At 43.8% G+C, this 14,840-nt stretch overlaps 1 protein-coding gene across 5 annotated transcripts in view; it reads left to right on the top strand.

Annotated features, from left to right (window-relative positions):
• Window positions 1–14,840, top strand: part of LOC113010989 (ADAMTS-like protein 2) — a 44,816-nt gene that overhangs the window by 20,710 nt on the left and 9,266 nt on the right. For all 5 annotated transcript variants that reach the window (XM_026150337.1, XM_026150339.1, XM_026150338.1 and 2 more), the window contains 7 exons: window positions 364–444; window positions 9,070–9,245; window positions 9,326–9,698; window positions 9,860–9,928; window positions 11,550–11,805; window positions 12,030–12,124; window positions 13,279–13,405. In XM_026150337.1, coding sequence (XP_026006122.1) covers window positions 364–444; window positions 9,070–9,245; window positions 9,326–9,698; window positions 9,860–9,928; window positions 11,550–11,805; window positions 12,030–12,124; window positions 13,279–13,405 — 1,177 coding nt within the window. The remainder of the gene's footprint in view (window positions 1–363; window positions 445–9,069; window positions 9,246–9,325; window positions 9,699–9,859; window positions 9,929–11,549; window positions 11,806–12,029; window positions 12,125–13,278; window positions 13,406–14,840) is intronic.

The raw sequence follows: 14,840 nt of genomic DNA on the forward strand, positions 1-14,840 counted from the left end.
GGAACAGAAAGAGGGAGAACAGGCTGAAGTATGCCACATTAGAACTGGACTGGAAATCGCAGGCAACGTAACTCTTATGGAGTGATGGATCCAAACGGACTGGATCTAATCAGGAGTCCAACTGTCTACAGCCATGTTTCAAAGATGTTGGAGGCAGACGTCGACGCATGGTGTAATCCCATCGTGTGATGCAGTACCAGTGCATTAAAAACATACTTAGATAGGTTAGCCTTCGCCAGAGATCTGTCCTCACCAGACTCAGTCCTCGTATTCACAGAAATGTGTTCCTGCTGATAAACTCTTGGAGTGTTTTTTCTTTCCAATTGTGTTGCAGTTTAGTGACAAGTTTGTTTTTGTCATCAGGTTATGTGTTTATCACCAACATCCCAGCTGGAGCTTCAGACATTCAGATCATAGAGAGGCACAAGACGGAGAACATCCTGGGTGAGAACGTACAGCTTCTTTAAGGTCAATATCATCAGGGACCATGAGGGACCATGGTTCAATATCATCAAATATATGCATATATATCAGGGGTGCAACGATATTCGTATCGATATTGAACCGTTCGATACAGTGCTTTCGGTTCGGTACGCATATGTATCGAACAATACAACATTTGTAATTTATTTTATCAACTTTCCTTCTGACGATGCTGTCTGTGTTGAGCGCTCAGTGGATCTGCGTTCGACTACTCCGCCTAGGCTGCACTGTCGAGCGCAGATCCACTGAGCGCAGCACAAGCTAGCAAGACAGAAGCTAAGCTCGTTGCAACATGGCAAATTGAACCTCCCCCACCCTCATTCAGATCTGGCGTTTGGAACTATTTTGTTCTTCATGTGACGTATGACCCTGAAGGTAAGCGCGTCATGGACAAAAGTAAAATAGTGTGTTGCATGTGCCACGCAATGCTCAATTACATGGGTGGGAGCTAGTGTGTTAGCGCAGTTAGCTCGTCTTGACACCGTCCAGCCCCACGCACAGGGCGATCCGCGGTAGCTCGTTAACGGAGATTTGCCGTGTTGTGGCGTTAACGTCATTTCAGATTAACGCTGACAGCACTAGTGGGAACACAACAAATATGACTGCACATTTACTCCGACATCATCCTAGTGCAAAGACAAGTGGAAGCAGACAAAAACAACAAGCACGCATGCTGCAAATGTTATGCTGGGCTTACACTGTGCGATTTTTGGCCCAGTTTGAGCCGATTTTTGAGTCGTGCGACCGTTTTGGCGATCGGCCCGATTTTGGCCTTCATCGTGCGTCGTGCATCGTGTAGTATACGTGGGGTAATGCTGGGCAGACACTGCGATTTTTTCAGTCGCGTGATTCAGCTCCTGCTCAAACTGTACGATTGACTCGCAGGGGTTAGAAGTTCATAGGTCATGATGCAGGGTTTCACACTATACGGCCCGATGCTCTGATGCGACCTGAGTGCTCACACTGTGCGTCCATAAAATGAAGGTTATAACAGAAATTCTGTCGCTCGCTCTCCCTCTCTGTCAACTTTGCTAAATTGCTAATGAAAAACATTGATCAGGCAGCTGTGATTGAGCAGCAGTGTAGATCCAACTATTTTCACGGTTGTTGTGGTCGTGATAATTTTGTGAGGCCACATGGAAAAGGCTCGGATGAGCTTGCCAAAGTTCTACAAGTTGTGCCTCCATCGCTTGTGTCCAGATCACACGCTGCACTGCCGTGCTGCGCCGTCTTTTTCGCTGACATTTGTGTTTGCGCATGCGCAGTGTGACTAACTGCGGTGACACCCTCACGACCAAGCGATTGATGATTGGGAGCTGGTCGTGAGGTGTTAATCGCTTCTCGTTACCCCACGTATACTACACGATGCACGACGCACGATGAAGGCCAAAATCGTGCCGATCGCCAAAACGGTCGCACGACTCAAAAATCGGCTCAAAATGGGCCAAAAATCGCACAGTGTCTGCCCAGCATAACACCGCGGTAAAGTGAGCCGTCATTTGTGAGCCGCGGTCAAGCCAGCCGCCTCCTATCCGCCGCATAAATTTCCTTGCGCTTTTACACCAGTCTTTACGGTAGCGCCTTTTCGCTTTATGTGCCGATTGAAAGACTATACCCGCGCGCGCACAAATTACAATGTAGCAGCCCGATACAGTCAATACAATTATGGAAATGTCAGAAATTCATTAAAAATCATCCTGAGTAGTTGATGTCCAACTTTCAACACATCCCCCCTCTGGGACACCTACTGTACCTGTGTGCCAGGTTTCACCCAGATTTACTGTAGAATTCCTCAGAAATTAAAAAAATGCATCCTGTAAAGGCCCTAAGGACCAAAAATGGTCCCGCCCCAAAAAATGCAATAAAAAGATTATATATTCATATTTTTTTCCACTTTAAATTGGTCAGTCTTTTAAAACTACTTCTCCCTGAAATATTCATATAAAGTTTTAATTATATTTTCGTTGTTTTAACCCTTTAAATCCCAGTTTTATTACATGAGCGCACTGTTTTTTTAGCCCCAAAAAACAAAAAAACTAAATATTTTCAAAAAAAACCATTTGAAGTAATATTAGTTTGTTATTATAATTAGGCCTTTAGATGGACCAAAGATTGGCACCAACATTCATTTTGATCCACTTTTATTTTTTTTGCAGGAGCAGATTTAAAAAAATGCATCCTGTAAAGGCCCTAAGGACCAAAAATGGTCCCGCCCCAAAAAATGCAATAAAAAGATTATATATTCATATTTTTTTCCACTTTAAATTGGTCAGTCTTTTAAAACTACTTCTCCCTGAAATATTCATATAAAGTTTTAATTATATTTTCGTTGTTTTAACCCTTTAAATCCCAGTTTTATTACATGAGCGCACTGTTTTTTTAGCCCCAAAAAACAAAAAAACTAAATATTTTCAAAAAAAACCATTTGAAGTAATATTAGTTTGTTATTATAATTAGGCCTTTAGATGGACCAAAGATTGGCACCAACATTCATTTTGATCAATTACTATTTTTTCTAGGAGCACAGTAAATGTAATATATTGGTGATCGTGTTTTCACTTTTTGATTATGTTAACTGCTTATTGGCACTTATTATTTACTTATTGCTTATTACCACTAAATACTATTACCTTGTTGTGTTCTAAAATAAAATAAAAAAATATGAAAATAAAAATACAAGATCACTTTGAACCACAAAACATTTATTTTTAGAACTTTAGAACAATGAACATGTGCTGTTTGGAATGGGGAAAGGTATGAGAGATGGGGGCTGGGGGGGGGGGGGGGGCAGTCCTGTACAGGTGGAGCAGTTGCTGCAGATGGTCAGGCTGTGCTCCTTGCATGCGCCCTTCCCACATTTGCAGCAGACGGTAAAGACCCTCCTTCTTCCTGTGCAAAGGTCACATTGCTTCCTCACCTTAGATCTGATGGCTGCAGAGGGGCCTGGAGAGGGATCTGCAGCAGCACCCTGCACCTGTTTCACATGCTCTGCTGTGTGGGAAGAGCGGGGAAGTCGCTCTCTCTTGGCAATGTGCGGTTGAACTAAGGTTTCTCCGACCTCCTCGATGTAGAGCCTCCTTCTGTAAGCTTTGCTTTGCTGCCAGGCTGGTTGAACCGCGGTCCACAGGACGTAACCATTATAGAGCGAAATGTCAATCAGATGGTGGAAAAGGGCTAACGGCCACCGCCTCGTTCGCCTCCTACAGGTGTAGGTGGCAACAGCCTAATAAAAAAACAAAACACACACACAAAAAAAACCCATTAAACCTACGTATATTTTACACAAGAATATATGAGCAAGAATGAATAAATTCGTGCGCAACTGATGCGTAATGACACCTACCTGATCGAGTTTGTCCACACCTCCCTTGGATTTGTTATAATCCTTTATTATGTGTGGCCTTCTCTTCGGCTCGTCGCAGACTCCTGGAGTGCGGTGTTTGGAGCTCATCAGGAGGACATTTCTGCCGCGGCGGGGGACGTATGACACGGCCGTGTGCGTCCTAGTGAAAGCAAAGACGGAGGAAAACACTCCTCTCCCCCTTGTCTGCAGCAGTTGTGGCGGAAGCTCGGGCTTGTTCTTCCTAATGGTGCCAACCAGGGTATTTTTTCGCCTGAGCAGCTCCTCTGACAGAGGGAAGGAAGTAAAAAAATTGTCACAGGTGACGCTGTGTCCCTGGAGCCCCTCTGTCAGCTCCAGAACCACTCGCATCCTCTGGTTGATCTCAGCGCGCCCACCGGCTGCTTTTCCCGTGTAGAGCTGTAGTTTCCAGGCATAAGACGTCTCTACATCGCAGACCGCCCATACCTTCAGACCATACTTTGCTGGCTTTTTGGGCATATACTGCCTGAAGGCGCACCTCCCTTTGAAAGGGACAAGTTCCACATCCACACAAATTTCCTTGTTTGGCCAGAACATCATCTGGAGGCGATAGGTCCAAATATCCCAGATTTTGCGAAATGGACCCAGTTTGTCATCACGGTGTCTTGGTCTTGCAAGTCTGTCGTCGAATCGCAGAGCCCTGGTAATGTAGCGAAACCTTTTCTCGGACATGGTAGCCCGAAAAACCACCCGGCCGGATTTCTCACTCCAGAGACTGAGTGTTGATTCGTTTCGGGAACGGTAAACACCGGCCAGAATTAGTAGCCCCACATACGCACGCAGTTCATCGCTGTCCACGTCTTTCCAGTCAGCGATAGCACGTCTCCCCTGGAGATTGGTCATTGAGACGATATGCAGGATAATTTCATCGGTGACGAAAAGAGAAAAACTGGATTGTAGGTCACTGATCCGGGCGATGGCATAAAAAGTAGGTCCGGTGTGTCCCGTGGCCGCTGGAACGTAGCGGAGCGTCTCAGCGTTTGTCGGAGACCACTTTGTTCCATTTTTGGAAACCCACCCTGCCGATTCTTCCTCCATCTCTCCGCTCTCATTTTCAGACTCTGATCCATATGAGTCGGAACCGGACTCCTGCTCCTCCATTTCCTCCTCCGAAGAAATCTCTGCTATCCCCCGAATCACTGCGGTCAAGTGAGCCCTCACTTACGAAGTCACAGTCAAGCTAGCCGCACCGCCAGCCGCACCGAAAATGTGGTTGCATTACTCTTACGCATATTACGGTATCGGTGCCGACTGGCTTAGAAACGCAGTGTTTTCTGTCCTGACACTACATTACTTCACAATCCACTCCCAGTTTTGGTTTATCTCCACTTTTCCCCCTGTGATCCACAGCCAAAATTACTGTACGGTTTTTGAGAAAATTGATAGTAAACTTTGCACAATTTACTCCACTGTACTTTTAATTTCCTCATCTGTGACCTCAGATTACAGGAAAACTATAAGAGGTGACGCAGATATTTCACTGGATTATGACTCTGGGTGACCCCCACTCTGCACCCTGTGATCCACAGCCAATATTACTGTACGGTTTTTGAGAAAATTGATAGTAAACTTTGCACAATTTACTCTACTGTACTCTATATATCCTCATCTTTGAGCTCAGATTACAGGAAAACTGTAAGAGGTGACACAGATATTTCACTGGATTCTGACTCTAGGTTGTCGCCACTCTTCACCCTGTGGTCCACAGCAAAAATTACTGTACGGTTTTTGAGAAAACTCATAGTAAAATCTTCCCATTTTGCTTTACTGTACTCTACATATTCTCATCTTTAACCTCAGATTACAGGAAAACTGTAAGAGGTGACGCAGATATTTCACTGGATTATGACTCTAGGTTGTCGCCACTCTTCACCCTGTCATCCACAGCAAAAATTACTGTACGGTTTTTGAGAAAATTGATAGTAAAATCTTCCCATATGCAGTAATTGTATTTGAATTAGTTAAATATGAGTGGGCAACTCTGACCATGACAAGACTGCATTTACTTTAAGAAATTAATAAAAAAATGTAGACATATTGTTGTCATTATTTCTACTCTTCAATTTGATGTGTTTTTTCTTTAAGATAGTATCAGAAGTTGCTCCTCCACCATGAAAAAAAAACAGCTGCATGTATTCTTTTGCTACAGCCATGATTCTCCTCTGTGGTCTTCCTCATTCATCCTGTTTGGAGCTTAATGTTCAACATCCTTTAACTATTAAAATTACAGAAGTAGAAGAAAGTAATCATCAGAGCAGGAATCATGATAAATGATAAATAGATTACCAGTACATGAAAACATAACATTTGCATAATTTCTCTGATAACCCTGCATTGGATGGGTTTATTAACGGTGGGCTGAAATTGTACTATAGTCTGCTGATGAGGAACTTTTTAGAGTGTTGAATTAAATGTCCTCCACAATCTGTATATGAATTGTCATTAAAACCATAGAGATTCTTACTTATAAAGGAAAGAAAAGTGTGACAATGCCCATCAACATATAGTGTATATTTTTTGAAACATTACAAAGATACATGTAATTCTGGGTTCACCTGAATTACGGATTAGACTGGTGGACAAACAGATGTTGTGTACAACTGGTGACAGCATCAGTGACAGGGATGCCAAAAGGAAGAACAAATTAATCAGCAAGGCTGGAAGCAGAATTAGTCATAGTCAGTGAGGGTCAGAGATCAATGAACAAATTTCCCACCATCATGGATAATGCATCACTCTCAAAAGGATTCAAAATTTGGGCCATGAAGAACAGTTCAGGAAACCTCTTTTATTGTTTCGTCTGTGAAAATGTATAAATGAAATGTAAATTATGTTAAAGGCAAACACATTTGTAAGCAATAAGAAACAAACATGCTTTGCATTATGCCTTTAAACATCTGTACAGACTTGATACAATATTTATTAACTGAATTTAAAAACATGTTTTACATAGTGGGAGTATTTCTTTTACTGATGATATTTCAATGATATGTATTTTCTATGACTGAAAAATGCTCTAACACATGGCAATAACAGCAGATGTGGCAATTTTGTAATTTGTTGTATAAATTTGATATTATTTTAGGCAGTATATTTTCTTAGCCTTTATCATACTCTGTCAACACAGCAATCTCAGAAACCGTACAGTATATTTGGCTGTGGATGACAGGGTGCAGAGTGGGGGTCACCCAGAGTCATAATCCAGTGAAATATCTGCGTCACCTCTTATAGTTTTTCTGTAATCTGAGCTCAAAGATGAGAATATATAGAGTACAGTAGAGTAAATTGTGCAAAGTTTACTATCAATTTTCTCAAAAACCGTACAGTAATTCTTGCTGTGGATCACAGGGTGAAGAGTGGCGACAACTTAGAGTCATAATCCAGTGAAATATCTGCGTCACCTCTTACAGTTTTCCTGTAATCTGAGGTCAAAGATGAGGCTATATAGAGTAAAGTAAAGCAAAATGGGAAGATTTTGCTATCAATTTTCTCAAAAACCGTACAGTAATTTTGGCTGTGGATGACAGGGTGCAGAGTGGGGGTCACCCAGAGTCATAATCCAGTGAAATATCTGCGTCACCTCTTATAGTTTTCCTGTAATCTGAGGTTAAAGATGAGGAGATTAAAAGTACAGTAGAGTAAATTGGGTAAATTTTATTGTTAATTTTCTCTGAATCATACAGTAATTTGGGCTGTGGATCACAGGGGAAAAGTGGAGATACACTAAAACTGGGAGTGGATTGTGAAGTAAAATAGTGTCAGGACACAATAGACTGCGTTTCTAAGCCGGGCTTCACCCATACCGTAATATACGTAAGAGTAGTGCAACCACATTTTCGGTGCGGCTGGCGGTGCGGCTAGCTTGACTGTGACTTCGTAAGTGAGGGCTCACTTGACCGCAGTGCACAACGAGACGCGATTAACACCTCACGACCAGCTCCCGATCATCAATCGCTTGGTCGGGAGGATTTCAAACCTGTTTGAAATATATATGATTAGTGTATTACAGTAAGCAAACTAATCCAACGCCTAAGTAACTTTTTAAAGGAAGAGAACAGGATTAGTAGCTAAACTCTGGGTACTGCTATGTTAGAAAATGATGACTCTGTGTTGAGGTGCATTCTGCATGGCTTCCAACACTCAGCTGTTCATTCTGTAATTTCACTACAGATCCCAGACCTGCACAGGAAGCAAATGTCATCACATTTCAGTGGTGATGAGCGTTTTAGTCTCCAGCTAAGACTTGGTCATTTTCACTAGTTTTAAGTTAAAGAAGTCCAGTTTGACACCAGGACCGTCTTTTTTGGGTTCTGTGAATTTGCCTCCTGTCTCGAGGTATTTGAGAGTAAGAACATGCAGATCTGAACCACCTATCTAGGTTCCTAAAGTCATTCACGTCTCATCTGAAAGGCGTCTTCAGTCCTACCAACTGATGGGACGTCCCTGGCCTCAAGTGGCTCCCATCAGTTTGTCATGTGTTCGTCACCAACATCCCAGTTGGGATTTTACTGTGTCAGTTAAAGCTGACATCAGCGTGGAAATAAAACGTGTCTGGGAACAACTGCAGAGTAGGCGGAGTTTTTTTTCACAAAGGACACAGCATCTCCTCATCAACAGCCAATCACAAGTACTTCCTGTTTCCATGTGTCTAATATATGCTTTGAATTATGAGTTGTACTTCACTGCTCTGTGTTCAGCGAGATTTAAGTCCACAGATATGTGACTTGAATCTTTAAGCGCCTGATAATAAAATAGTGCTAGGTTGTCTCGTGTGCGTCTCTCAGTAGAGCACAGTTGTCACTTTGAAGGTAGATGTGAGATATATGTGGTCAGGGAGCCCCGTCAGCTGTTAGAAACATGCGTTTCAGATGAGAGCTCTTCAACAACTAACAAACAAGTCCCATCTCCTCAAGCCCTTAGACTACCACGGCCTAGATGGGAATGTAGACAATCTGAATGATATTGTGTGCCAGTGTGGTGCTGCTTATTGTGGTTGCACCAGCACAACCTTTGCTCAGTGCTTCTACCCGCTGTAGGTTTGGCCCCTTGGCTCGGGGACAACATGTAGGAAAACACTGTCCCGTTTTGGTACATGCTCAGTACCATTGGCCTGGATTTACAAAGACACACATGTACACACTGAAGCTCTGACATTTGAAAAGGACTTTTTAGCCCTCCTACCTGACGTTTTCCCTTCTTTCTAGCTCTGTCAGATGAAGCGGGATATTTCTTCTTCAATGGGAACACTGTGTTTGACAATCCTCAGAATTTCCACGTGGCAGGAACAGTGTTCAAGTACCGACGTCCAAGCGTCGTGTTGTCTGATGGGTTGGAATACATCATTGCCCAGGGACCCACTCTGCAGGGTCTTAATGTTATGGTAGTACAGGAACACACACACACACACACACACACACGTGTTTGTTAGTTTGACTGTAACAAGGCTGCGTGTCATTTCAGTACTACAACTTGAATGGGAAACTCCCCCACATCACCTACGAGTATACCATCCCACTCAAGTCTCAAGCAGCTGCCGCGGCCTCACGCCACTCCAATCTTAACCTCACCTATAATGACGTAAACGTGGATGTCAGAGGGGATCAGAGTATCTCGATGAACCACAGCAGAGGGTCAGCATCTGTCCATCACGACCTGCACGACCACCCAGATGTCCAGCTGCAGGAAGAAGAGGAGGAGGAAGTGGTGTGGGAGATCCAGACCGCCAGACCAGCACCAGTGGACATTATGGTCTACAGACCAGCTGACGTCATCACTCGTGTGTTTAGTCACAATGATGTGGAGGAACAGGGACCTCCAGCACCATCTGGCTACAGTAAGTTTCATCTTACTTGTATTATTAAAGATGTTCTGAGTCGTGCCAGAGGTTCAATCAGGAGACAACAACAGCTTTAGTGATCCTTTAATCTTCCGTGATATTGGTGCTTTCTAACCACATGATTTCTGCCACTGTCTTTCTTTTCTCTGGTCATGAAGAAAGCTCTTCCAACTCTTCCAACGAGCACTCGGCTGAAGATGACAACACGCTAATGCTCACCTTCCCAGGTAGAAAAGACAAATCCAGTTGTTTCCCAAATGTTTTCACTTCAGACATCTTCCTTGTGTACAGTAAGGCGGTGGTTCCCAAACTTGCTTTGCTAGGCCCCCGTTGTCTTACAAGAACCCCGCCCACACACACGTGCACACACGCCCATATTTTGTTTCAAACTCCACTGCAGTTTATAAATTGTAAACAATGAAAGAAATAAAAGGTTACAGGTTGCAATTAAATAAACCGCTACCTCCTTTTAAAAAAAGAAAAACAAACCATCTTTAATTATTTTACGTATAGTTGTTTGTATTGTTTTTTAGGTTTTTACTGTGTAATAATATTCAACATTTTTCAAAAAAATGTCTGTGCAGAGTGTTTAAAACATGAACGACTGTGGGATACTGTTTGTCCGTGATTTGAACCGGGGGAACAAACTGTGTCGGTGTCACTGACCAAACGTCTTCCCCCTGCGTGGCGAGCGTTCGCTGGGCACGGAGTGTGGATCCAGTTATTCCGCCTCCGTTACAGATATTAGACGTGGAAGGAGCGAGTGTTGTTACATTACCATTCAGTTTGAGGGTTACACCAGAAAATTTATATTTATTGTTCTCACGTGGTAACAGACAGGATTATTTTAACAAACATTTTGCTTGGTAATTATATTTATCCTCCTGTAACTTTACTGTGTAAAGAGCTAAAACCTCCAAAGTTTCAGGAGTAGTTAGTCGTTATAAGAAGTGTTTGTGAACTGAAAATCAAGAATGTGGGATCCTGTTTGTCCGTGATTTGGACAGCCCAGCGCTGCTCCCGACGCAGGGAAACAGATCCTGGTGGGGAGACCTGCCTTGGAACGACAGCTGTTGTGCAGGTGAAGCCAAAAATATGATATCCTTCATCAATATGTTCTAGTCTTTGGCTTGGAAGGAAGTTGGTTTGGAAGAATATTTGGTAAATGGACTGGTTCATATATAGCGCTCTTCTACTCTATCTGAGCACTCAAAGTGCTTTATACAAGTATGGGTGGGTGAGTGAATACTTTGGACAATACAGGGTGTGAACGCGGAATAATACAGTCTGATGTTGATCAGCTATGTGTGTGACTGGGAGCAGCTTCATTTTTCAGACAATGATCCTGAACAGAGATGCTTCTACTGCCAATAAAGGAACCTGGAGAACTCCTCCTGAAGGCTGCTTAAACTTCAGAGTTCAGGGTGTGAATAAGACCTGTGGTCACACCAAAGCTCACTGGACTCACGCACCAGTGTTGGGCCAATATACTACAACCACAGTTCCAGTGAAGTTGGGATGTTGTGTAACACAACACAGATGTTCACAAAGTGGTGAACCTCGCCCCAGCCTTTAAAACGACTGAGCCGTTTGGGGATGCTCATGACAAACACCTGTTTCCCACTAACCTGTTCACCAACTTTCCCAGTCTTTTGCTGTCCCTGTAGCCGTTTCCCATTTTTCTAGCAAATTGTAAGGAAGTGAGGGAAAGCGCAAGAACAGGACTGTAGAGTTTGACTTTGATTATATACAAGTTATGAAAAAGACACCTAATAATATGAAGATTAGAAAATAAAAAATGAAACCTTAACCTTGAAAGTAATTTTAAAAATCATTTGTTGTTCACAGGTGATCAGAGGGTTCATCCTGCAGCAGAAGATGCTCCCCACCTGCTGCTGGAGGAGACAAACACTCACTCAGCCACACACACACCCACTGAGCAGCAGTCAGTTGCTGCTGCAGACACAGACACAAGCTCACAAATGCACAGGGACGTTGTCACAGTCATGGACTCTGTGGCCTCAGAAACAGTCAGTGGTCCTCACACCGCCATCCTGGTAGAGCTGCAGCAGGTGTCAGAGGTCCAGGCAGCCGACACGGAGAGGTACGATGAAGCATCTCATGATCCTCAGAGCTTATTCTGCATTTGTACTGTAATCATAACAAGAACTGCTTCACATACAGTCCTTCATCTCATCACCACACTGGGTTCAGATGTGTGCAGACTGGTCTGGGCTTTAACACGTGATCCTCAGGTTCAGTGAAGTCATTGTGACATTGGTGGGTTTCATGAATCTGCCTCCTGTCTGTGTTTCTGCTTCCTTCTAGCAACAACTTTGATGTGGAGCCACATATTAGTCTGGGAGACCTGTATAGCTGGAAGGTGTCTGCTTATGCTCCATGCAGTTCCACCTGTACAACAGGTAAACACAAAGCTGTCACCTGATACTGTTAGAGCCAAACCAGATATTTGTGTGATTGGCTGCTGCTGCAAATCAGCACAGATTCAAGCACAGTGTAAAAGTGATTGTTCTACATTTAACTGAAGGTGATCATAGTGACACTGTACTCGCTATCCCTGAGGGACTGATGAACTCCTGATGCAGGTCTAGACTTGGTGATGCGATGTTACAGTACTGCTCTGACACTGGACAAACCGTATTATGTTGTAACTTTGTAACTAAAAATATGATTTTGACTAACACTCCTTGTTTAATAATCCATACTGAAGAAGTGAATTTGTCAACAACAGTTGCAGTGGAAACGTTTCATTGTGTTTGACGCTTCGTGCTCTTCCTGACTGAATCAGGCTGAAATGGTATGAACAGGCCGGGGGGCCAAAAACCTGCATTTTCAGTGTTGCCACATAATTGTGTCAGTCACAGCTGCACTCAGGATGGAGAGTACAATGTGATGGTAAAAATGGCTCACAGTGATGCTCTGGCTTTGTGCTGGGAGACTGCTGCAAACTGAGACCCAGCCTAAACGTGATCGACCTGTTTAGGTGAGCTTGAAAGAAGAGCTGATGTCTGCTTTGTGTAGTGTTGCAGTCTGTGGTGAAATCATACGATGCACAGAGCAGGAGAGCAGCACAGAACTACCAGAGCAATCTAAAAATGGCTCTGAACACCATCTGTCCATGAAGCCAGATAACACACACCAATGAGTTAAACTGCAGGAATGTCTTAAAGACATAAAGACCTGGATGGCCGCTAACTTTCTGCTTCTTAATTCAGATCAAACTGAGGTTATTGTACTCGGCCCTGAAAAGCTTAGAAATATGGTATCTAAGCAGATTCTTACTCTGGATGGCATTACCTTGGCCTCCAGTAACGCTGTGAGGAACCTTGGAGTCATTTTTGACCAGGACATGGAGGATGTTCATCTCTGTGAGCACTGTGTGGTGGGGTGGCTGTAGCTCAGCAGGTGGAGCAGGGTCTTGCATGAATGTGTGTGAATATTAGATAATTAGCACTTACACAGAAGAACCATAGAAAAATCATAAATGAATGGGTGCACGAGGCAAGTTGTAAAAGTGCTCAGAGGAGAGAAGTTCTGAGATGTACTGTGTTCCCAGGTATCACCAGCACATATGCCCTGTGCGTCCGGTATGATGGCACTGAAGTTGACGACCGTTATTGTGACTCTCTGACCCGACCGGAGCCCACACAAGAGTTCTGCATTGGAAAGCAATGTCCTCCACGGTACTGTTTCACCTCAGACTCACTGCAAAATCCACACCACGTTTAACACAGTTTTATGTGTGAATGGAAATGCTGGTTAACTGGAGAAACCAATCATGTTCAGTCAGGACCTCTGAGGTGGAGCAGGGTTAGAAGCAGCTTTGATCGTAGCACACGTTTCCCAGGTGAACAGTACTGATGCTGGCTGACTCTGAGATCTGCAGGGATGGATCTCCATGTCATGGCTGAACTAACACTATGCCTGATTTCAGATGATGCTGACATACTCTGAAGTCAGATGCTACTTTTAGGACCTGGAGACTTGGAGTTCACACTGGGACGAACCAAACGTGCCATTTTTATCAAATAAATCAATAAATAAACTGTTAAAAACTGACCTTTGCATCTACAGTGGGGCAAAAAAGTATTTAGTCAGCCACCGATTGTGCAAGTTCCCCCACTTAAAATGATGACAGAGGTCAGTAATTTGCACCAGAGGTACACTTCAACTGTGAGAGACAGAATGTGAAAAAAAAAATCCATGAATCCACATGGTAGGATTTGTAAAGAATTTATTCGTAAATCAGGGTGGAAAATAAGTATTTGGTCACCTCAAACAAGGAAAATCTCTGGCTCTCACAGACCTGTAACGTCTTCTGTAAGAAGCTTTTCTGTCCCCCACTCGTTACCTGTATGAATGGCACCTGTTTGAACTCATCATCTGTATAAAAGACACCTGTCCACAGCCTCAAACAGTCAGACTCCAAACTCCGCCATGGCCAAGACCAAAGAGCTTTCGAAGGACACCAGGAAAAGTATTGTAGACCTGCACCAGACTGGGAAGAGTGAATCTACAATAGGCAAGCAGCTTGGTGTGAAAAAATCAACTGTGGGAGCAATCATCAGAAAATGATGAGACAAGATGGCGCCGAGTATGGCAGCCTCGTCGCGAGCTCCCCCAAGCAACGGCTTTTTTCTGTGTTTAATTTTACTTTTCCTTTATTTTTTCACGAGCAGCACTTGTCTCCTTGTGTACGACCGACAAACCTTACTGGACATAAAAGACGGTCTTTCTTATAACTTTCCGGAGTTCAAGTTTTGCAACACGGACGCTCCGTTTGCAGACCCCCCATTCATCTCACCTGAGACGCCTTTGTTCTCTGGCCCTGGAGGCCGCAAACGCCGACGCAGAGGGAGAAGACCTGGCGTTCTGGTTCGACTGAGACGGCGCACTAACAGACCACCGTTACCCAGTTTATTACTGGCTAATGTGCAGTCTCTGGAGAACAAGCTGTGCGAGCTTCGGGCACGGATCTCATTCCAGCGAGAGATGCGGGACTGCTGCGTGATCTGCCTCACAGAAACCTGGCTATCGGACAAAGTACCGGACTCCGCAATACAACTGCCCGGGTTCTCTGTGCACCGCGCGGACAGGTCACAGGATCTTACTGGGAAA

This window comes from Astatotilapia calliptera, chromosome 18, assembly GCF_900246225.1.
Source record: "Astatotilapia calliptera chromosome 18, fAstCal1.2, whole genome shotgun sequence".
Classification (NCBI taxonomy): Eukaryota; Metazoa; Chordata; class Actinopteri; order Cichliformes; family Cichlidae; genus Astatotilapia; species Astatotilapia calliptera.